This window comes from Dermacentor silvarum, chromosome 10, assembly GCF_013339745.2.
Source record: "Dermacentor silvarum isolate Dsil-2018 chromosome 10, BIME_Dsil_1.4, whole genome shotgun sequence".
Classification (NCBI taxonomy): domain Eukaryota; kingdom Metazoa; phylum Arthropoda; class Arachnida; order Ixodida; family Ixodidae; genus Dermacentor; species Dermacentor silvarum.
Window position 1 is genome coordinate 21095031 of NC_051163.1, and position 24091 is coordinate 21119121.

The window sequence follows — 24091 nt, forward strand, 5'->3', positions numbered from 1 at the left end:
TCTGACTCGGTCATATCACTGTCGGCCTTACGGCACAGAGCCAGCACGTCCTAGATGTAAGATCTACGATGTCAGTCGCCAGATCTGTCGGTCGCCAGATGCCTGACGAGCAAACACCGTAGATATTAAAATCGTATGTTGCATCGTTTTTTTAATTTTTTTTGTTTGCCCGCTTGGCTAATATTAGCTGTGACACCCCATACATGCAACAGCGCCTGCCACTTGTTCTTCCCTGAAGTGAAGAAACAATAACGCGTCGCTTACGCCTCGACGCTGCATTCACGAGTGCATACTCATTCTTGATTGGAAATACTGATATATCTCTGATTGCAATGCCTGTGGTGGTGAAGACACTATTGAACAGCTTCTCTACTACTGCCCGCCCTTTGAAAATGAAAGGCTTGCCCTCCTCAGAGCTCTAAACCAGCTATATGCAATAACTTTCTCGTTAGACAAGATGTCGGGACCGTGGTCCCGCATATTAATGTTGCCGAAGGTCACGAGAGCGGTGCTGTAATTTCTAAAGCCTACCGGACACAATGCAGAGCAGAGAATTTTTCTTTGCGTCGGTGACATCAACACTGGGTTTTCCTTTCTCCCCCTAATCTTTCTCTCCCCCTTTCCCTTCCCCCATTGCAGGGTAGCCAACCGGGATCAGTCCTGGTTAACCTCCCTGCCTTTCATGAAATCATTTTCTCTCTCTCTCTCTTGTCTCATAGTCTTTTGGGAGATGTTGTAGAGCTAATGGCATCATAGTGTCTGCTGTATGTGCCCGAGCTGATTTTTGTTCGTTTGGCGCGTTTCTTATCGTGATTTGGGACCCCTGTGACTATATTAAATTTGGAAAACCGTATTCCTCCGCTTCTTCAAGAACTGACTGCTATCTTTTTCCATTGCGGGAATGTCGAACCATTACTCTTTCTTACATATTCATTTTCAAGCCTACCCTTGTAGAGGTGATGTGGCGTGATGTTGTTAATGAAGTGCGGACGAGATTTAGGATCTCAAAATGTTAGCAGGTAGTTGTGTGGAACATTTGGGAACTAACCCACGGTGGTGGCGAAGTACTTTATTGACAGTGAATATCCTGTTTCTCAATCATGCTTAGGGCTTATTCACTCTGGGTAAGCATTTAGCCAGCATGTTCCTCAACCGCACGACAAACGTGCTGTCGGTTCGCTCTGAACGATCACAACCTTGTGGAAAGGTGCTCTATACAAGTTCCCATGACTCTCTAGACAACATCTGGACAACAGCCTGTCATTCTAAGAAATAGTTCTTGGAACAAAAGGCTTAAGGGCTGTTCCTCCGTTCGTTCCCGCTCGTGTGCTATGAGGCCATGAGCGTGACTGCGCGACACATTTTCTATTGAAGTAGCTAGAGGATAAGACCACGGTTGTCGACCACGTGACTAATCTTCGGTCCGACCGAAGAGCGCAAAAAGTTTCAGGCAAGAATTGCAAACTGCATATTTTTAGAGCACGAAAAGAGGAGGGAGGGCCCGCACGCAAAGTGCGCGAAACGGATCAAAAGGAGGCACCACGGCGCGCACCGCGGACACTGTAAATTAATTTATAAGCGACGCCTTTCACTTGAAATTAGTGTAAAGGTGCTAATTATAGATCAATTCACACCCTTATTCACCCGTAATGGTGCAAATTAGTTTACAATTTCGGTCCGAGCGCTGGCCGAGTCACATAGAGTGTTGAAGGGTCTGGTTGGAAGTCAACCTCTCGAGATTTCGCAACGTTTCAGCTGCTCATGTCTTGTGCTCAGATAAATTGTGCAGGCTAAAATAGTTGTAAATGGGCTTGTGTTGCGGACCGCCTCTAATCCGGCATTATTCCTAACCCCATTCCCGGTGCGGGCCATCGTAGCGCCATATGTCGCGACATTTGTCGGTCCACAGCCGTGGCCATGATACAAACGAGAAGGATTGAGTGTAATTATAATGCCACTTTCAAAAGTACCACTTTCCTCTCGGGTTACGAGGAGCCGGCGATTTTTTTTTTCCAGTCTTAATAAACCGGGTGGCTAGCAGAAGGGCGGTGAAAGTAAATGTGATCGAGGCCCCCGAGAAACCTTTCATTACTCATCACGTGCCATCTTGAAGCAGACCGCTTATGCCTGGCCGATTTGCCACGGGTAGCTTGGCCAACTTGGGTCACAAGGCCCACCGGCGGTGCAGATGGTGAAAACTCACCGCCTCCCAATGCCGTACCAAGTCGCATCGCTCGGCCACGGTACTGGTACATGTTAAATGACTTTAGTGTTGCTTATGTTTCTTCTCTGTGTAGGTTTATCAAGTAGTTAGTGAACTAGACTGGCTCGAAAATGTATGTCACATTTGTCATGGTCTTGATATGAAATTATTTCACGCAACGATTTTGTCAAACGGCAAATATTCAAGCTGAAGATGAAATGCGCCATTCGGACTCTCAATTTCGCGGAGATCACCGCACACGCACACGCACACGCACGCACACACACATGCACACGCACATGCACACGCACACGCACAAACAAGCATAAATTGTTGCACCGTCATGGTATTGCGAAAAAACGTACGTGGCGGATTCAATAGCACTGTGAGTTGCAGCTCACAGGGCGTGGAAGATGACTGCTATTTAAAATTAATCTCCTGGCCCGGTCGACCAACGGCACATTGCCAGTGTAACTTCGCAATATACTATGTAGTATTTGGGCGACACTTCCACACTCGTCGCGTTGTGATTAACTGTGTAAACCTCAGCCTGCAGTGAGCGCAAAGTCCAGTAGCTGAGTCACATAATCAGCGAGAAACCGCACGCAAGAGTCCAGCTACTTGCTTTCCTGGGTGAACGTTCTCTCGGCGCTTATGAGCCCCATAGGTGGATTCGCACCAGGAGCGCGAGCAAAGGAGGCTCTGTATTTGGCTCACGGGCACAGCCGTACAGGCACCGGACACCAGTGAAATGGCGTTGTGGCGATTGCAGCTTGCAATAGAAGTGCTGCGGACTTCGACTTCTAAGCCGCACCGGTGTCACACACATCCATTGTAAACACGGAGGCAACGGAGGCAGTTGAGGCAAGCAATGGACGCGTCACCGCGTGATCAAACATGGCAGCGCCCACGGGATCACCGCGAAAATGGTCAATAAGGTCCATAAGTCACTCTGAGCTCGAAGGTGAGCGAGCAGTGTGTCGCTCTCCTTCGCCACCCTGCACCTAGGAGCCCTTTCCTAATAGACGCGAATTGCTTTTCAAGGCACGCGGACACTACATCACAACTGGACACAACGTCACAGCGGGACACTACGTCACAATCGTTGGCGCTCTTCTCTGAAATGGCGATCAACTTCCGCTTATCGGGACTCCGCGCTTTTCGGCTACACTCCGGTAGCCGCCGCACGCGCGCTGCAGAACACGCTGTATACACGAGGCGAAAGCAAGGTAAATACACCTGGTAGCGAAGCTTCCATAGACGCCCATACGTTCAAAACATGGCGGTTCGTCGGCAGTTCATGGGGCTTAGCGCCATCTGTGTGAGGAGGGAACACTTCCGGCGGAAGAAAAACCAATGAGATGCCATATCCGTTAAAAACAGAAGTGACGTCATTTTGTTCTCAAAGGCGCGAAATTTGTTTTCGGGGGCCTGCCATTAGAGCTGTATATTCAAATGCCCCGCCATTCGACGTGATGGGCGTTTCGAGCTTTCAGCACGGAAACCGATGCAAGAAAAGTTCAGCCGTACGGGTGTCGAAACCGCAACCCTTGCACATAACATACTTTGTTTGGAGGCCGACGAACGCTTTGGGCGTAGAGTGCTCGTCCTTTCGTCGGACGCCAAGCCCGTCGGCTAGCGCTGTCCCACGAAAACAACTAAAGTGAACCATTATCTGGCGGTCGCAACTCACTACTTTTGACTGAACAGGTTAAGAAACAATGAAACTACACGCATCACCAAATTCAGACAAACGTCGACAAGCAAAGCAACACATGTGAGGGGGGCGTATTGTAACAAGTGAACTTTACGAGTGACCCTTTCTGCCCACTTCAAGAGCTGCATTGCATTGCAAGTGATAGCGGCGTCAACGCCCGCCGCTATCGGTGGGTGCTCTTACGGTGGGCGCGGAAAAAAAGGTATTTATTGACAATGATCAAGTAAAATAGAGTTCTTTTCTCGCCATGCGTATATAAAATTGATTAGTAATTTTATTTTTGTTGAATGAATCTAACTGTGTATCACTTTAATTAAAAAAAAAACGCTTTTTTCTTTCGCAATGTTTGTTCCCTCCAAACATACTCGCCCTTAAATCGCTGCTCCCATAACCACCCCTGCTGATGTCGGTGACAATTCGTTCTGAACCACTTTTCGCCCGAAGCTTCGCGTCAATTTGGATCGACCTTGGTGAAAGCAGTCGATTGCGCACGGCACGCAAGCGAGACGGCGAGGAAGACAGCCCATTCGACTGCACCGCAAAGGCACGCTAGCAGACGGTTCGGAACTGATGTCCCCTAGTATTATATGAACCAATCGACATCGCTCACCTTGGTGACGTCACGCGCATGACCCTTTTGGCACCACGACGAAGGGACCCGAAAAGCCCACAGAGGAACACAGAATTATTTTTATTAATTATAAGAGCTAGGTGGTTAAGGGGACCTTTAAAGATAAAGATGCAGTTGTCTTTGACTTGTGTTTGTGTATGTATGTAGTGTGTGTGTGTTGGGGGGGGGGCAAGGGAGGGGGTATGCCATCTTTATTGTTTTTCGCACAAAATTGCCACGTTTGTTTGTTTGATTCCTTGTTCCTTAGTTGTTTATTTGTTTAATGAATTAATTAAATAAGTACTTAATTATTATATAATTTCTTAATTTATTTCACAATAACGCAAGGCTTCTGTGGCCGAAGCAGGGGCGTAAGAATTGAAACATGCATGTAATACACAAAACACGTGCACACACAGGAAAAAAAACAACACAAAAGTATCCGGCAATACTCTGTACAAACGCAACTTGTGCTGCAACATGAACGTGATAAATGCTTAAAAAATCACTGCAATTCAACGGTTTCATCAAAGTTAATTGCCTCACATACATTCTCTGGAAGAGAGTCTCAGCCAGCGGCGAGTGCATGAGGCGGCATCAGTTGCCTATAGTCTCTGAGGCTGACCACCGCATCAATTGCCTTTGACGTTTGAACGATGGGCGTACGTTCAGTAGCGCCTCTGCTTTCAATCGGAGCCTTCACCCAGTCGAGCAAAGCTTGCTAACCACACGAGTCGTTTGTCGCGAGACCTGGAGACTCGAGGCGGTCCTTCTGCAAAGCGCACCAACCCGCTTAGTGCAGACCCCTAGCATAGTAGCCGAGTTTAGAGGCTCTATTCTCGACACGCATGGCGGCTGCATGGCTGCCATTATCCGACATCTTGGCTGTCTCATTGGCTGTCCAGAGGTCACGTGTATTGAAATTTGTGCCGGGAAACGCAAGTTTTGCAAAATGAAATTTTGCGTTTTCCTCAGAATGGTGAAACGTGACGTGAAACTGCAAGCTTCATCGACTAATACTTTCTTGTGGTCCTTGGCACCTATATTGCGACTTTAGCGCTTTAAAATGAAAGTGGATGGTAGCGTGCAGAAGCCCGTGCAATGCATCTGCAATTTCGCGAATATGTGGTGGCGTTCCAAGATAGCCGGTATGTCAGCTTGTTGATTGGCTGAAGGAATATGCCGTGAAGAGCGTCACAGGAAGGGCTGTTTCGTAAACGTCAATTTGACGTTGCGTGACGTTGCGCTGGGCCGCCATTACAGAGATTTTCCGCCATAATTTGTGGTTCGACGAGCCGCGCGAATTATGGTAATGAGCGGCCATATGCAATGACAGTCGAGAGGCATGCGTATCGCCGCATTTTCCCTGTCATTTGTGGCCATGAAAATATTTTGTTCACAACGCGTACTCGTAGCATTTGCATCGCTCTCGGGTGGTGTTGGCATTTGTGTTTTGAACCATCATTTTTATTAAAAACACGTTTATTTGAAATAATATTGGTTGAAAGTAGCCAACTGTTGGCGACTTCTTGCACTTTTCACTACTGCGTTTGTATCGTAATCAATATTAATGACTGTTCGCGTCATCAAAGTCTATGACAACGGTGACTTTTTAATTTATAAAAAAATGTACGCAAGGCGTCGCCTTGAAGTTTCCTCTCGCGGTGCGAGTAAGGAGTGAAGTGCACAAGAGATGACAGTGCCGGCGCTTGCGTCGTAGGGAGCCTACATGCAACGCCATTTTGCGTTGCATGTAGGCTCCCTATTGCGTCGTGTTGCGTCGCGCAAGCTGATACCTCTGGCGCGCGCAACGCTATCGATAATGTTCGGCCGCTTCTCAGCCAGTCGAGTCGGGCTGAGTCACTTGCGTTTCACGAGATATAGCGATAACGCGGCCTAGGGCGTGCACTGATCATCACTGACTAAAGCCCTTATATATAAATATATATTTATATATAGGGGCTTTATCATTGACAGGTCACGTATGTTGTCTCAAGGTAAAAAGCAAGCGCGTGGGCGCCAATATACGATGACTCATTCCATTGCCCGAAGACACGCATCCTAGCTAATGAAGCAGACGACAGCTTGTCCGCATGGAGACGACAAGAAGCGAGAAACGATTTTGATGGAATAATCGTACGCTTTGAGCTAGCTGCTTTATTTTTACTGGGGAGGAAAACTGTTTACCTTTATCAAGAACGCTAGGTTCAATGCCTACATTACAGTTTCTTAGGCGAAACGTCAAATTTGCGTCACGTTACGAAAGCAAAACGGGGCCATCAGCGCCATTTTGTAAGCGTCGCGCCTACGTCACGCCTCGAAGAAAATGGCGGAATGTCCAGAATAGCGGCTTAGTTCACGAATACGACAATGGCGCATCGCATTGCAGTTCACACACTTCGAGTATACGTGCAAACGGCGGTGATGCGGTAGGAAGCGAAAGCAGCGATGACGTCATCCTGCATTTGGGCTTCGGGCTGCCAGACATGAAGAACCCAATACCTCCCTGGCTTTACTTAATTAAAAATGACACCAAATCTTTTACCTCCCGAATTAAAGGAAAATACAAAAGAACCTGAAACGATGGACCCTAATCACTTTCTTCAGGGCATAACCATGCCTGGACTCCCAGATGCGGAGCGTGTGGCGCAGTGGTGGCTCTAAAGGGGTGTATGGGGAGGAGGGGGGGGGGGGGCGACCGCCCAATATTGCCTTCTACACTACCATCATTCTCCCTCCTCCCTTCACAAACACACACACACACACCTTTTCTACTACCAAGGTGTGCCCAGTGTTGAAAGCCTTCCTGCACCTCTAACGAAAGTAAAGAATCAAAGTGTCACCGGTATTAGTCAAACTGAGAGCCGTTGGCGACTGCCGGTTGAAATATGTCGGGTCCCCGAGTGAGCTACACAACAGGGACGGTATTCTGCAAGAGTCTACCTAGTGGACTGTCCATTTCGGCTGTCACTGATTGGCTGCTGCTTGATGTGCATAAAGGTGCCAGCCAGTCTCCTTCCTGTACGTCAAGCAGCAGCCAATCAGCGACACCCGAAATGGGCAGTCCACTAGGTAGACTCTTACAGAATACCGCCCCTGGCCAACATCATCTGTGACGTGCTAGTACTTCACGGAAGGTGACGTAACGATAAGAACTCGCACGTTATTTTATTCTTGGCCGGGTTCTCAGTTCTGGCAGATAACAACGGCTTGCATAAGGCAATTCCCAAGGAGCAACCACCTACGCATCACTTTCGCTTATCTTATCTGCCGTTCATTCTGTGAGCTGTCCAGCCGCTGACGCTGCGGCTGTCTCGGGCTCCAAGAAATGTGGCTTATCTCGCAAGGCTTCAGTAACGTGGCTGTGTTTTGATATATGCTGCGCCACTCGTTAGGGCGGCCAATTGGTCGTGAATGTATCGGTTTCGAGGCGTCTGTTGTTGTGGGTGACAGTGGAGAGGATCGCTGAAGTCGTCGACGTGCTCGGATATAGAGTGACAGCTGTTCTGGAGAACCAAGGTAAGCGTGCTTTGTACTGAAAGTTAACTGGTTTACATGTTCCAGGGATCGAGTCCTTGAAGGAGATCAAGGGACCTCAGCCTGTCAGCGATACCGAGTAAGAAGCAGCGTAGTCCGACTGTTAGAAATCAAGCACACTTACACGGACTAGAGGTGACGTGCGAATTGAACTGTTGTATGCCGCTTTCAACTGCCGAGGCGAATTATCCAGATGACAGAAAGGCAATGCCTATCATAAATGTGTCTTCAACGACCTCCAGCAATGCGTCGAGGCGGTCTAGACTTAAGTCAGCAAAATTTTAGCCCATAACAGGCAGATCGAGGTGCTCAGGATAATCGTACAGGGTGGTCAAATATTATTTAGCAATCTTCTATTAAGGACAAGAGAATGACGCTATCTGTTGCACAATAACTTCCGTTGTGCTACACATCTAACGATAATAACGCGACCATAGGCGACCTAAATAGCACATGTTTATGGAGAAAACGTCGCTAAAAGTTGATCACAGAACATAAAGTCACAGGACGGTACGCTGACCTCCAGCAGTTGGTAGTTCGTTCAACGTCCAGTTTTTTAGCGCTGTTTGCTCCCTATAGCCAGCGATCCGGTTTCATTAGCGCCGTGTAATCAATCCACGTTACGACTAATCACACATGCAATTCTTCCGTACGTTGCATCGGTCATCGTCAGCTTATTTTATGGCCACTGCAGGATGAAAGCTCCTCCCAGTGATCTCCAAATGCCTCGATCTCGCGTAAGCCAACTCCCACCTTCTTATGCCTGCGAATATTCAAATTTCATCCCACCCCGTAGGGCTCTGCCATCCTCGACTGTACTTCCCCTTCGCCTTTGACAGCTATTATGTTGCTCTACTAGAACACCGGTCGTCTGCTCAATGCATTCAAACTATACATCTGCGCAACTCCACCTCTTCTTTCTCTTTCTCTCCATGTCAACTAGAATAAAACAAATCAGCGTTTGTTCGCTATTGCATATTTCCGTATTCTTGTCTTCTAAAGTTTCATCGATAATTTTTCCGTTCCATTGCTCGTCGAGCTAACCTCCTTATCTTCTTCTCAAGTTTTTTTTTTGGTCATCCTCCATGTATCAGCTCGATGTTTAGTACTCATCCGATGTACTGATTATGTGATTATCTTTTTGGGGCTTGTTAATTCATGTGATTTTTCTGGCAGCTTAGTTGGTGAGGCCGTTGCCGGAAATATCGCAATGGCCCGACAATCATATAAACGCGGTGTTGTTTTTATACCTGTGCGTCGAGGACTGACACAGCCCAGCACCTAAGGCAGTTAGCGCACGGTTTGATATTACAAAAGTGGCGCACTCCTGTAGGCCTCTAGCCACTATCGGTTGCATTCACTCGAACACTCGACCATGTGCCCCAGCTAACGTTAGTCAAACTGTTCAACGAAAAGAAAGATTGAAAAAGAAAGACAGTGCAAGATACAATTATATTGTTACGTTACATTGTTATGAACAACGTGACCGATACGCTGGCAGGCAAGGCATATCGGCTGATCGTCTGTGGTTTGCCACGCGGCCGGATTTCGGTACCGTGCAGGATACTGCCGACCAGTGGATGGACAAGGAGCCTTGGACAGGTCTGACGCGCCAACGGCACATACTGACTTAACTTTAAGATTAGCGAGTTCTTCGCCTGCATTAATGGCACTGTAGGCAAGTTTTTCAATTCAATAGGTGTGTGTGTGTGGGGGGGGGGGGGGGGGGGTCTGCAGGAGCCATGGCTTCACGTTCGCACCGCACTATTCGCGTGAGGTCGTTTGATGATGATGATGGATGCGGCATTCCTAGCCTGTCGTCACAAGAGGATGTCGTAGCTGTGTTCGGCAGACGTGCGAACGGCGTTGTAAGGCGGCGGCTCTTGGCCTGCTCAAAGCGTTGACACTCCTTTATGATGTCGTGTACTGTTTCACAATTTTTGCACATGAGCAGGTTGAAAGCATTGTCAGCGATTCCCTTCAGTACATGCCCAACCTTGTCTGACTCAGCCATATCGCTGTCGGCCTTACGGCACAGAGCCAGCAAGTCCTAGATGTAAGATGCGTACGATTCTGTGGACGTTTGGACGCGGGTCGCTAGTTCTTAGTTAGCAGCCCGCTTCCGCCCGGCGGGACGGCCGAACAAGTCCCTCAGCTTGTGCTTACACGTGTCCCAGTCGTTAAACTCTTCCTCGTGGTTTTCATACCCCACCTTCGCCGTGCCCTGAAGGTAGAACACCAAGTTAGCTAACGTAATCGTCGAATCCCATTCGTTGTGGGCACTTACAAGCTCATACGGGGTGATCCAGTCTTCCACGTCGAGGTGGTCAGTGCCGCAGAACGTTCCTAGATCCCGCGGCTGAGCCAGGACAACCGTCGGGGTTGTAGGCGTTGATGGGGGCCATGCCATTTCGGGCCCTGTTTCGTCCGTCATGTTGTCCAGTCTGAGGTGACGACCACTGCGGAGCTCCGTTGTTGTTTCTTGTGGATATCCAGCACCTCCACTAATTTGTTACGATGCGAAAGTCACACATAAAGATGTATTTACGCTATTTACAAGACAGACAACGATACATAAACAAGATGGCTGTCGAGACCGAGTCCGCCTCTACACGTCAAATCATCTTCTGACTGGCGCCGCGCTCGGTTGCGCCGTAACAATATAAAACTTACGGTGTTCGGTCGCCCAAATGTCTGACGACCAAACACCGTAGATCTTAAAATCGTATCTTGCATCGTGTTTAAATTTTTTCGGTTGGCCGCTTGGCTAATATTAGCTCTGACACCCCTATACGTGCAACTGCGCCTGTAACTTGCTTTTCCCCGAAGTGAAGAAACAGTAACGTGTCGCTTGCGCCTCGGCGTTTCATTCACCAATGCATACTTATTCTTGATTGGAATTACTAATATAGCTCTGATTACAACGCCTGTGGTGGCGAAGACACTATTGAACAGCTTCTCTACTACTGCCCGTCCTTTGAAAATGAAAGGCTTGCCCTCCTCACAACTCTAAACCAGCTATACGCAATAACTTTCTCGTTAGACAAGATGTCGGGACCGTGGTCCCGCATATTAAAGTTGCTGAAGGTCACGAGAGCGGTGCTGCAATTTCTAAAGCCTACCGGACAGAATGCAGAGCAGAGAATTTTTCTTTGCGTTGGTGACATCAACACTGGGTTTTCCTTTATTCTCCTAATCTTTCTCTCCCCCTTACAATTCCCCCATTGCAGGGTAGCCAACCGGGCTCAGTCCTGGTTAACCTCCCTGCCTTTCATTAAATCATTTTCTCTCTCTCTCTCTTGTCTCTCTCATAGGCTTTTGGGAGATGTTGTAGAGCTAATGGCATGATAGTGTCTGTTGTATGTGCTCGAGCTGATTTTTGTTCGTTTGGCGCGTTTCTTCTCGTGATTTGGGACCCCTGTGACTATATTAAATTTGGAAAACCGTATTCCTTCGCTTCTTCAAGAACTGACTGATATCTTTTTCCATTGCGAGAGTGTTGAACATTACTCTTTCTTACATATTCATTTTCAAGCCTGCCCTTGTAGAGGTGATGTGGCGTGATGTTGCTCATGAAGTGCAGACAAGATTTAGGATCTCAAAATGTTAGCAGGTAGTTGTGTGGAACATTTGGGAACTAACCCACGATGGTGGCGAAGTACTTTATTGACAGTGAGTGTCCTGTTTCTCAATCAGACTTAGGGCTTATTCACTCTGGGTAAGCACTTGGCCAACACGTTCCTCAACCGCACGCCAAGCGTGCTGATCGGTGACTTTGTGGCTCTGAACGATCACAACTTTGTGGAAAGGTGCTCTTATACAAGTTCCGATGACTCTCTAGACAACATCTGGTCAACAGCCTGTCATTCTAAGAAATAGTTCTTGGAACAAAAGGCTTAAGGGCTGTTCCTCCGTTCGTTCTCGCTCGTGTGCTATGAGGCCATGAGCGTGACTGCGCGACACATTTTCTATTGAAGTAGCTAGAGGATAAGACCACGGTTGTCGACCACGTGACTGATCTTCGGTCCGACCGAAGAGCGCAAAAAATTTCAAACAAGAATTGCAAATTGCATCTTTTTAGAGCACGAAAAGAGGAGGGCCCGCACGCAAAGTGCACGAAACGGATCAAAAGGAGGCACCACGGCGCGCGCGCCGCGGACACTGTAAACCAATTTACACTGTAAATTAATTTATAAGTGACACCTTTCACTTGAAATGAGTGTAAAGGTGCTGAATTATAGATCAATTTACACCCTTATTCACCCGTAATGGTGCAAATTAGTTTACAATTTGGGTCCGAGCGTTGGAAAGGACACGCCAAGGAAAGAACACAACCGCACGTGTTGGCAAACGATGTCGCTGGTTTTCTAATACCGGGGCTATGACACTGCGCAAGGTGGTTATCGTGGCCGACGCTGTTGGGCATTGTGAGACGATGTTTGGCAACACTAAGTCTTGTCAAACATGTTTGGCCGATTGTCGGGAAACGCGTTGGCTTTGCTGTTGCTCATGCAGTGTTACTGAGCACTCACAGGAATGATCGTGCATCGACCGTTAACATCTTAATGGTCCTCGGTAGGCCTCCCCCCCCCCCCCCCCCCCCCCCCCCCCCCCGGGAATGAGGACCTGTATCCACAGAGCCTTTCGTTCGTAGGAGCTGTTTGCCATTGGTGATTGCGTGTTTTTTTTAATCCTTGTAATATCCGAAATTCTTGTTTCAGTTATTGAATGTGCTATATTTCTTGCTGTGCCTAGTTCGGCTGTCAGGTTGCCACACTTCTTGGCGAGAAATATAGACCTCCGGAGCTAGTCAAGCTCTGTTACGCCGTTAGTCTCGATGGCCTCCCCTCTCTTCAGCACGGAAAGTTCATTAATTCATTCACCCATTCGTACAATCAATCAAACAATCAATCAATCAATCAATCAATCAATCAATCAATCAATCAATCAATCAATTAATAACCAGCAATCATATGGGTCATGTGTTGACTACTGACTATAGGTGCCGCTCGCATACGCGGATCGCAAAGCAAAAAAAGAAAAAAGAACGACGGGCATAAAAATCACATAAAAACTAAAGTGCTTTTTAAGACAGCGACAGCTCAAGTGACAACAACGCCAAGGTACTCAAACACGCTCTTCGGGATATGCCGCGTATTATCGTGCAATCAACCATCGACCTCCTTAACATACTGATAAGCGCGTGAATGCCTCACTATCTTTAATGTGAACGTCCGATGACGCGCCATTTACTTTTTTTTTTCTTTAGGCGTTTTTATCAAGCTTGCTATTTGCGTCCATACTGCCCTGTCGCAGAACTCACCCTACATAGGGTCAGAATAATGGGGCGGATACGCACTTAACCTTCAAATGAGTATCTGCTATGTAAGTTTGTGGTGCTAGGCTGGAGCTTTAGATAATAAGTAGATGCGAAAAATGTGCTCCAAATGCGATACCTGTGATCGATACTTGTCATTAAAATGCCCGTGTGCCGTGCATTGTATGTACGTTAAAGATCCCTAGGTGGTCATATTTTCCGGAGTCCTACACCCCCCCCCCCCCCCCTCCACTACTACGGCGTGCCTCATAATCATATCCTGGGTTTGGCACGTAAAACCCCAGAATTGTTTTTTACTGTATGTACAAAATGAACTTGCTCCTTGCAGGATGCGGTCCGTCACGCTGCTCGTCGTTCTGTCTCTGCGGTACTCACACATTCGCGGTCTACGCATAGACAAATCGACGGCCGCCTACGAAGACGTCGTGGACGCCATCCACCCGTCCGTGGAGCCCGACGAGCGAATCATCGACAACATCGAGGTACGTATACTGCTTCGTCCTCACTCGGTGGCTACATAAGAGTTCAGCACAAGCCACGCCCTCAAAGTGGCATTGCAGATGAACTCTGTGCCTCGGGGCTCAAAAAAAAAAAGTGTCCAGAGAGACGCCGGTACTGGAGTGACGTTAGCGAAATGATCAAGCGTAATTGGACGGAACGTCTACGCAAATCTTCCGGTGGTGGTGGTGGTGTGTTGGAGCTACAGGCGTGTTTAGTCTGGCGACCGAGGCTGGCAAGTTGTAGAGCGTAGAGCGCCCGCCTCGGCTGCGGGAGGTTGTGGGTTCGATTCCCACCGCCTCCGGGCAACCACTGGTTCAAATAGGTACAAGCATACCCCGGCTTGGCGTTCGGCTTCCTTCAGGGAGATACGCATGCGAAAGGAGCGTGCGCCCTAATTTTCCCGTCGAAACCCTCTTGAGCGCAAAAAAATTATGGTTGACCTCTCTTTCATAGGAACCGGTAGAACACGAAAGTGAAACGTGTCTTCACAGAAGCTGTTGCATGTTTATTGTACTTGAACAATTAACTTGCAAGCAGCCATCAGCGGCACCCTACCATTACACAGGGACCTTCGACAATTGCCACGCAAGCGAAAGTTGTCGAACGACTCGCGACCGGGAAACATCCCAGGAGACGCTGCAATGCAGCCGCGCCAGAGCTCTGCGCAAATCCGCCATAGACCACAGGCGTTCGCAAACCGTGCAAGCGAAACCGAACGGGTTGTCAGTAAATCGCTTCGTGAACTCATGGTCCGCTGCAGCGCAAGGCGCACGATTTGCGGGTCGGCGACCATGTTGCAGGTTTGCTTGGCGCGCGGCGTCCGGCTGCCGAGTCGCTTCGGCGAAAGTACGATCATTTTGGTCCGGCTCCGTAGTGTCTTCGGCAGCCAGTTGAGTTGCGACGCGCTCAGCTTCAGGAATGCGAGTGGCAAAGTACGCAGCGTGCGCCGCGAACGCGCGAAGGCGTTCTGCTTCACGCTGGGCGTGTCTCTCGCCGGACCAAAGCGAGATTCGCCCGTCGACGTCGTTGCCTTTCTGCGCCGCTTAGCGTAGCAGTTATCTTAGTTGGTGCCATCGCAAGAGAAGCAGTAGGCGGAGTGTAAGCACTGCTGATGCATGTTGAAGATGCGCTCCTGTAGGCGACGAGGCGTCACAGGCTAATCAGGACGCGAAGGACAAACCACGTGCGGAAACTGCGTCGCCACCTCAGCAAGAGGCCTGCACCGCCTGCACCAGGCTACACCGCGTTGAAGCCTCCGCTGCGCTGAGTAGGGAGCCTACATGCAACGCTTGAATGGTAGGCTACCTAGCGCTGAGACTACCGAAGCGCTCACTGTCGGCGCTCGTTAGAGTCATGATGCAGTACTTCGCTTCACCGCTTCTAGATGGTGGTGTCATCCCTGCCAAGAAAGCATATTTTACGCGTTCGCGCCGGACGTCACATCCGTTACAGGAAGTTGATCGTGGACCCCGGCATAAAACACTTTCGTGTTAAAAGAGAGGTTAGGGCAGCTTCCACGGCGACCATTTCCCACTGTGGCCTCCCCAAATGCACCTATTGAGATGGGGACGCCTTCGGGTTGTGGACAAAGACCCCTTTCCGAGCGCTGAGGTCCCGTAACGGCTGAGCACCAGGCTGGGAGTGCGCTTGTACCTATTTTACCGGTAGGTACCCGGCGGCAGCACTTGCCTCCCACAACTGCTGCGGATGCTCTTCAACAAGGACCGTCTGTGGTTGGACAATAGGCGTGCAGAGACAACTCGTAAAATCTCTATTGGGTCTCCTTTCGAGATGTGAACCCCATCGAGAGCCGACCACCAGGCCAGGGAACATCTCTACACATTAGAAAAATTCAGAGCCCTTCCCCTACCGTGAAGATGGAAGCCAGCGAAGCTGTGACTATGGTGGGTCTGCTATAATGAATATTGCTATAGTGAAAATATATATATTATCATTATTGACTGTATTGAGCGTCTTAGGCGTGTTCGTCAAAAAAGCAAGGATACCGGCCTCTTGTTTTCGCCCGGCGCGATGGCCAAGTAGTGCGTTTTTTGCGCCAAGCCCGCCTAGCCGCGGCACACTGCACGGCATCGTCAGGATACTGACGTCAATATCCTGGAAGATGTGCTTGAACGAGCGTTTTGTCCGCGAACAAAACGACCCGTCAAAAAAAAAAGAAACGTGCATTTTGTGAACAAAATATGCGAAGCCTGTTTACCTCGGCTCAATTAGGCGCAACCTATACGGTCTCAGTGGGTGCTGCTCATCTTTGCTTTGTGACTTTCACGGAGCCCACGCACCGTACATGGAATTTCGGCCATCTTTTTGTAGCTTTAGAATAATAAAGAGCGTTTTAGAAAGTCGTTTTCTAAACACCTTTCTGAACTTCGAGTTCGCTAAACTGTTATTGTTATTGCGCTATGTACACTACACACTAACGGGGACACACAACATGGTCACTGAATGGGAACGAAGATGCAAACTGACACAAAGAAGGGCCAGTTGGTCTATACACGTCGCTAAAAATTTCGCTGGTCGCTAAATAGAAAAAGAGAATTGGTGCCAAAAATAACAAAAGGTCCCCAATTCTAGCGACAAAATCGCTAATACGGCAACACTGGCTCTGAGCGTCGCAGCAGAATCGATTAAGTAGGGAGAAGTACACCAGACTATGAAACTTACATAGTGGGAGTAAATGTGGGAAGGCTGCAGGTGTGCCATGCTTTAGAGCCACGTTAAAGTACTTGAGGTGCAATCTAATCCATGGAGACCCTTCACTATAAGTGTGGCTCGAGGGGCTTGTTGGTTCATCTTTAATAGTAGTAGTTATGCGCTTAGTAAAGACGAGGACAAAAAAGAAGACACACGGTGGCAGTGTGGTTCACGTGGTCGGTGACGTGCATCCGAGGGCACTCTCCTGTTCGGCTGTGTCAAGGAATTAAACTTCATTGTTGTGAGTAGCGCCCGTGTGTCCGTGTGACTCCTTTTTTGTTCTCGTCTTTACTAAGCGCTTAACCGCTTAACTATACTACCCTTCACTACAGTGCGTTTCCTGAATTGCTTTGCCAGGATAAGCTACACAAGTCAGTTCAATACACGCTGCTTTTCACACGGTTAATAAGTCTTCCATCGTCTCGGGTAATCAAATAGCAGCTGGACCGCCATCCGCTATTCACACGGTTAGTATAGCTGGTAGCGACAGCGCCTAGGAAAGATGGTGGTGCCAGGTACGATTGCCTATACTTTGAACCTTTTTCGCATAAAGTAGTAGTTTAAATGCCTAGTATCACGATTGCAACAGCGCGATTGGACACGGACTGAGTAAAAGAAGGGGACACCACACGGTGCTGACTATCAACTGGAGTTTATTCCAAGAAAACGTCTAATATATAAAGCATAACAACCACATAAGGCACGGGTTTTATAAATAAACGTTGTGTTTTGAATAGTTTTCTTTGATTCTGCCGAGGTGCCGGGTGAAGATCATGTGATTGTTATGCTTTATATATTACAAGTCTTCTTGGAATGAACTTCAGTTGATAGCGCCGTGTGGTGTCGCCTCTTTTTACTTACTCTGTGTCCATCCGCGCTGTTGCAGCCATGAAGCTTTGCCACCTCGTCCTTTTTTCCACCATGTCTATTATTAACTTTATTTCGAGCCTTAAACTTCCAACTTAGGGTTTGAAGTTAGCGCTCGTCTCTGTCTCTTGTCATTCGGTTGTTACCACTTTGCGTTGTACACACTTGTAACATAATGTATTCTTTATGGTATTTTTCTTCACCAGCCCAGAAACTGGACGCTAGTCGTCTCCCGGAGCCTCGATAGAGACGAAGTCGGCGTCCACGTCGGTGCCACGTCCCTGACGAAGGACCCGGACGAGAAGCCCGTGATGGTGCGCGCTGTCCTCAAGCGAACGCAAGTGGACCGCGCGGCACAGGCTGCCGTCTACGCCGAGGTCCCCAAGGGCGAGCACGTTGTTCTTCACGCCAAGGTCCCGGCTATCGTCTATCGACCGCAGGGACACGAAACGGTGACAACGGAGCTTTTCGACAATGGTCTCGGTACGTTAAGCTCACTGGCACTGCCGAGATCGTTGGAAGTATAAACGGCTGCCGTGGTTCGTATTTCTCGAGCTGCGTTCCCATGCCATCGCTGCATCAGTCATCACTAGGCACTCGCACTGAAATGAGTGACGCTCCTTAGTGAAGCCTTATGTTTGCTCTTTACGCCTTTGGGCAAGGTCCCGCAAGCTCTCCAGGGGACTCGACAGGGATGTTCGGTGGTGTGAAATAGTAACAAGACTGCACAGTGACATAGTCCAGTGGACAACGTTATTAATAAGAATGATTGAATTAAATTTCTGCGCACGAATTTTAAGGGTACATTAGCCCAGCTAGGAGACCCTACCACGTGTGCAGAAGCCATTGCCGTTCAGATGCGAGCCGTTGCGAACAGAAGGGTGTGTCATACGTGTGCGTTGTCCTTCTTGCAGGCGCCGACGTGACGGCCAACGACGGCATCTACAGCGGCTACTTCACGCAGTTCGACGGTGTTGGCCGCTACTCGGTGTCAGCTCGCGCCGCCAGCGACAACGATTCTGTCGTTGTCCAGGGACGCAAGGCTTCAGGAGGACTGCCCGTTCAGCAAGTGTCAGGTACAAGTACGGTCCTATGCGAACGAGGAGAATGTGTTGTGTTCTCACGTCACGTGACATGCTACTAGTCGCGTTACCTTTCGCGTGACTGGTGAGATATAGGGTTATAGGGCCAAAAAATAACCAGGTCATTATAATACAAATCGGGAACATGCCCTGTGGCATGTCACGTAACTGATATATTGGTATATATATATCGATGATCATGGAAGTGAGAGAATGCCCCTGTAAAAGAGATTGCTTCATGCTTGTCATGATGCTTCTACTGGGCATCATTAACAGTTGATGGCATTGAGCAGCTTTCTACTCACTTATCTACAACTCTAGGTACCATACTGCCCTGAGAAGGGCCTTTGTAACAGAGTTCGTTGCATATTTCGGGTGTAGGGTTCGCTGGCGCGACTTGTGTGCGTTTAAAAATTCATTCTTGTACGATATAAAGCAAATGACCGCATGCTGGCGTCACTCGGGATCGAACCTCTTAAATTGTGCGTGCGACATGGATGTTACGTCACAAGGGTATTACGTCACTTGTTGCTCTGGTCTCTTGCCTTCATGGTGACGTCCTCTGTGCCATTTGTTAAATGTATTGGAGACCCACACAGACTAAGGTGCTAATATGCGTAGCAACAAACAGTCGGCCGTCTTAGTGACTTAAGTCACAGTAGCCGATGTACCAGGAACGTATAGTTTCACAGTAGCTAACTCTGTACTGTCAACTTTAGCACAGCAAACCCATAGCCTATAAGAAGTCTGGGGTCCAACACTAAAGTACAGATGCCGTAAAGTCAATATCCAGTAAAGTCAATATCCAGAAATGAAACAGAAAAATACAGTTCAAAGAAACATCACTTATTCTGTAGCAGGTGCCGTAAGAAGACGTACATTGCAGACATGCAAATGAAACGCGTGCGGTGCAATATGTGTTGCAAGCCACGGCGGCCGCATTTCGATGGGGGCGAAATGCGAAAACACCCGTGTACTTAGATTTAGGTGCACGTTAAAGAACCCCAGGTGGTCCAAATTTCCGGAGTCCCCCACTACGGCGTGCCTCATAATCAGAACTGGTTTTGGCTACGTAAAACCCCATAATTTTTTTATTGCGATAGCAATTATATGGACACTTCTACCGGATTTCTGCCGTCGTCGTCGCCGTCGTCGTCGCCATCGTCGTCGCCGTCGCCGTGAGGTTCCCTATAGATAAAATCTTCGCCGCGCGTCGTATGCCCGAGTGGAAGCGTGCGGGGACGCGCGCTATCACGGAGAGCGAACGCACTCAATCACCCACGCGCAAGCAAGGAAGCGGGAAGCCAGCGCCGGAGGGAGCGCGGGGGGGGGGGGGGGGGGGCGCACTTCTACGCTGCCAACTTACTGCCAACAACCGCGCTCGTCGCTCGTCCGCACCGTCTCTTATCTCCACACGGCTCTGACCTTTCTGCGCCGTGCATTCGCCGCTCGCTCAGTTTCCGTTGAAGCGATCGACCGCACGTACCTTCGCCCGCTGCTCCGGCGTATATATGCGCTTGCTGCCAGCGTTTTGACAGTCGTTGTCTGCAGTCATTCAGTGTGATCTATTCATGTTTGTTTGTGCGCGCTCACACCACGGTTGTTCAATCAGTTAGTAATAGTAGGGCCACATTTTCCAACGCACGCTACACATGCAATGCTGCCCGGGTCGGCAGTGCAGCGCTACAGGTGTGTCCCTTCGCACGCGCTGCCCACGGGAAGCGCTTCTCATCAACACCACCGTTTCACACGCGCCTCCTCGTGGTCATCGAGTCTCTCTTCATGTCGGTCTACTTACGCCGCAGCACACCTGCTTACTTAATCAGCTCATGTTTACTACAATTCATATTGCTACCAAAGCCGCTCACCTTACTTCGTATGACATTGCTGTGTTGCTATCGCATTCATTGCTTCGCCCTTAGGGCGAAACTGTGACATTTTTATTTTTTTATGTGTTGCAATAACCTGATCGAATGTTGACCCAGGAGCAATTAGCTTAATCCAGGAACACACTGTGTGTGAAACTCACCTTGTGGTAACAATATTGAAAAAAGAAGGCTTTTTTACAGCGAAGCTGTGTATGACTAGGATTCCAGGATTTCGTGTCCGTCGACAGACAATTCAACCAATCACAGCGGGAGGCGCGCGCTGCGTGCGCCGCTGGGTTCCTTGTTGTACCACCAGATGGTACTCGCTTCCACGCATACGCGGCAGCGGCGGTGCCGGCCGTGCGGGGGAAATAAAAAAAGAACCAGAAAGCTCGGCTCCTTTTTAAAAATTTCACCTCTTGTGTTTCGTGAGCCTGTTAGCGACAGGGGCAGACTGTTTCAAATTACAACTCCGTGAATTGCTTAAGGTGATCCCACGTAAGGTCTCTTGTAAGACGGTGTCTTCTGCAGTATGCTCTGTCATTTCAGCTCCTTGTGCAGATATGATAAGATGTTACGAAGCAGTGGCACCATCGACAAACTTGTGCCACTGCTTCGAAAAGTTCTAACTGACCTCGTTGCACGACGTTCTCGGCACAGCTCTCGCTAGTGGTGAAGCGCCAGAATCAACCGACGAGGTCGATGGCATTCCTTTCGACCGATTTGTTTACGTGGACCGAGACATCGAGGAGGCTGAACCGAGGGTCCTGCGCAGAGAAAGGGCACCAGAGTCTGCTCGGCACGCCGAAGGAGGCTCGTTCCGGCTGACCAACGAGGTTAATAAGGACTCAACAATCCCACCAAACTCCATACAGGATCTGAAAGTCGAGGACGCCTTCACGGATGAGAACGGAGCGCATATCGTCATCCTGACCTGGACCTGCCCGGGAGCTCATATGAACTCTGACAACGGTGAGAAGGCGATAACAGAGTGCTTATACATACCTGCGGCTGCACGGAAAATTCAATCGATTAATTGATGAATTGATTGACCAATCGATCGGTTGATAGATTTGCAGGCTTTCACTTCCCAACGCCAAATCTGGTTTACGAGAGGTGTCATTGGGGGACGGGCCGAAGGGTTCCACGTTTGTACTGAACAATGCGGCTCCGGCGGTTGCGGTTCGTTTTATTTTTTGTTTTTTATTGTGAAAAGTGCGCATGTCTGACAAAAATGTTTATTTTTTATTTAGGATGTTTTTTTTGTTTCTGTGAAAGCTCTGTTTAGGAGCACATTTGTTACTCTCGCACACTTTGCGACACGTTTATATTGCCCTCCAGCTATGCTCACAACTGAGGGTGGTAGTATTGGAAGTAATGTGAAATCAACATTGGAACATACACGCCGCGGTGGCTCAGTCAGCTAAGGCGTTTCGCTGCTGAGCACGAGGTCGCGGGATCGAATCCCGGCCGCGGCGGCCGCATTTCGATGGAGGCGAAATGCAAAAACGCCCATGTGCTTGCGTTGTAGTGCACGTTGAAGAACCCCAGGTGGTCAAAATTAATCCGGAGCTCTCCACTATGGCGTGCCTCATAATCAGAACTGGTTTTGGCACGGAAAACCCCAGAAAGAAGAAGAACATTGAAACACCAAGTGTAGCGAAACATTGTGCAAGCAAACCTGTGCTCCACTCTTAAGGAATTATCATCAAGATAAACGCGCCACGCACCAGAGCAGCAAGGCTACAAACTACACATAGCGTTCATTTACTCTCGTAGCAAACGAGACGCACCCCTATAGAGGTGCGCTGGTTATGAAGAGCGGATATGACGTCACAGTTACAAAAATAGCATGCACGCAGCTGTGCCAGAGGTATCTCTCCGCACTTAAGATGTGTGGAAACGTCTTTGAAACGTAACTGCACTCAGCATACACTATGTATGTAAAGCAGAGACCATGCCAGGTTCGGGCTGGATCGATTCGGAGTTCTGAGTCGCTTCTGGCGATTTTTAATAGCGGAGTTTTCTTTTAGTTTCGAGTTGTTTCTGATGCACACGTTCACCATACGTGCGTAAAGTTTATCACTGAGGCTTCTCTCTCTCTTTTCTTTACAGGATGTAAAATCTTGGCTTAGTTGGCTTTTAAAGCTGGATATTGTGGTTGTGATGCTTTCGCAGTGAACACGTTCGAGTGTCTTCGGGGAGCTGCAGCCACAGTTTTCGCAGGACCGCTAGATCCAGCGCGAAGAAAAAAAAAATTGAACGTCGGCTTCACAGAAATGGGAGTCGCAGCTGTATAACTCTACCGCGATTTCTAAAAACAAAACAACTTAGTGAGCTGCTCTACAACGTACAAACTTTGCAGTAAGTGTAAGTAGCAGTAGTTTTGACGAAATCCGTGAGCTGGTGTTGATTCGCAGTACTGACATTGGGGCACATTACGAAGTAGAAAGAAGATTTACAGCTATAATGTATCATGGTTGTCAACTTGGTTTAAGAGTTGGTCGATAAGGTTTAGGAGTAGGTCGCTAAGCGGTTCAGAGCTTGTATAATGGGCCAAGAAGTGAGTGTTGTATCTATGAAAGCGAAATACGGGTCACCCCTTAGCAAATGGACGGAAGCATGGGATTTGAAATTCGACACTGCGACTGTTCCGAGATAATTGGTTCCCCAGGAATCGCAGTGAATTTGTTAGTGCAGTCATTACTTTTGTCATGATTTTTTTTTGCGGTGCTTTCTAGACAAGCTGTTGTACTGTGGGCGTATTTACTTCGAATAATATTAAGGCGTTCTTTTTTATAAGGCGCTGCTCATACAATGAAATTCAGAAGCTGGTAACATGTGGTATCACGATGCCGGGAAAGTTAGCGGTTGCTACGGGGGCGTGGCAGTGACGCAGTGTTTTGTGCCGATCGTCGGCCGCAAGGCCTAGCGACGGTTTGAAAAGTACTGGTCTGGACATTAAGACTACAGACGATGAAGTCACGGGAAACATTGAGAAATTAGCTGCTTCTTCTATAAAATTGAGGAACTTGCGATACGTGTCATATTCTTAATAAAGAAGAAAGGGAAATGAAACAGGAAGAGACGACAACTTGCCACTGGCGGCAGCCGAAACCACAACCTTTGCGTTACGCGTGCGGTAGTCTTTCCTTTATTGCGAATACGAAGCCGACCAAAAATTTCCCTTTCATTCCCAATTCAGGATTTTTTTCCACGAAAAAATTTAATTTTTGGGTTGGTTGGATACTTGGTTGCCTTGTCTGTCGGCTACATGCGGTTCTTGCTTATGATCGAGCCCCTGGAATCTTTTAGTGTATGCGTAGAATGAGAAAAAAATTATTAAGAGAGCGAGTGGCTGTTCGGCCTAACAAGGGGTGAGGATTCAGGTAAGAGACCGGTTCACGTGGGACGAGAGGCTCCCGCCTCAAGTGCAGACTCCCAGAGGCGGGAAATCAGTGTGCCTCGTGAGCGCTGGTCGTTTGACAAGGTGACCCAGTCGTTAAGCGAGTTGCCCTTAAGTGAGGTCTCCGTTGGTAGGACGGGTTATCATTACGCGTGTGCAGAAGGCCACTGATTCAGAATGATAATTATGTTGATTAAGTTAATAGAAAACAATATGCAGAATGAGGTAAGAGTTTTACAAGGTAACAATA

At 48.5% G+C, this 24091-nt stretch overlaps 1 protein-coding gene across 1 annotated transcript in view; it reads left to right on the forward strand.

The window, feature by feature from the left end:
• The window catches only part of LOC119430910 (calcium-activated chloride channel regulator 3A-1-like), a 63153-nt gene that overhangs the window by 2002 nt on the left and 37060 nt on the right, over positions 1–24091 (forward strand). The window contains exon 2 of the mRNA XM_049657488.1: positions 13734–13887. Within this exon, the coding sequence (XP_049513445.1) occupies positions 13734–13887 (154 nt within the window). The remainder of the gene's footprint in view (positions 1–13733; positions 13888–24091) is intronic.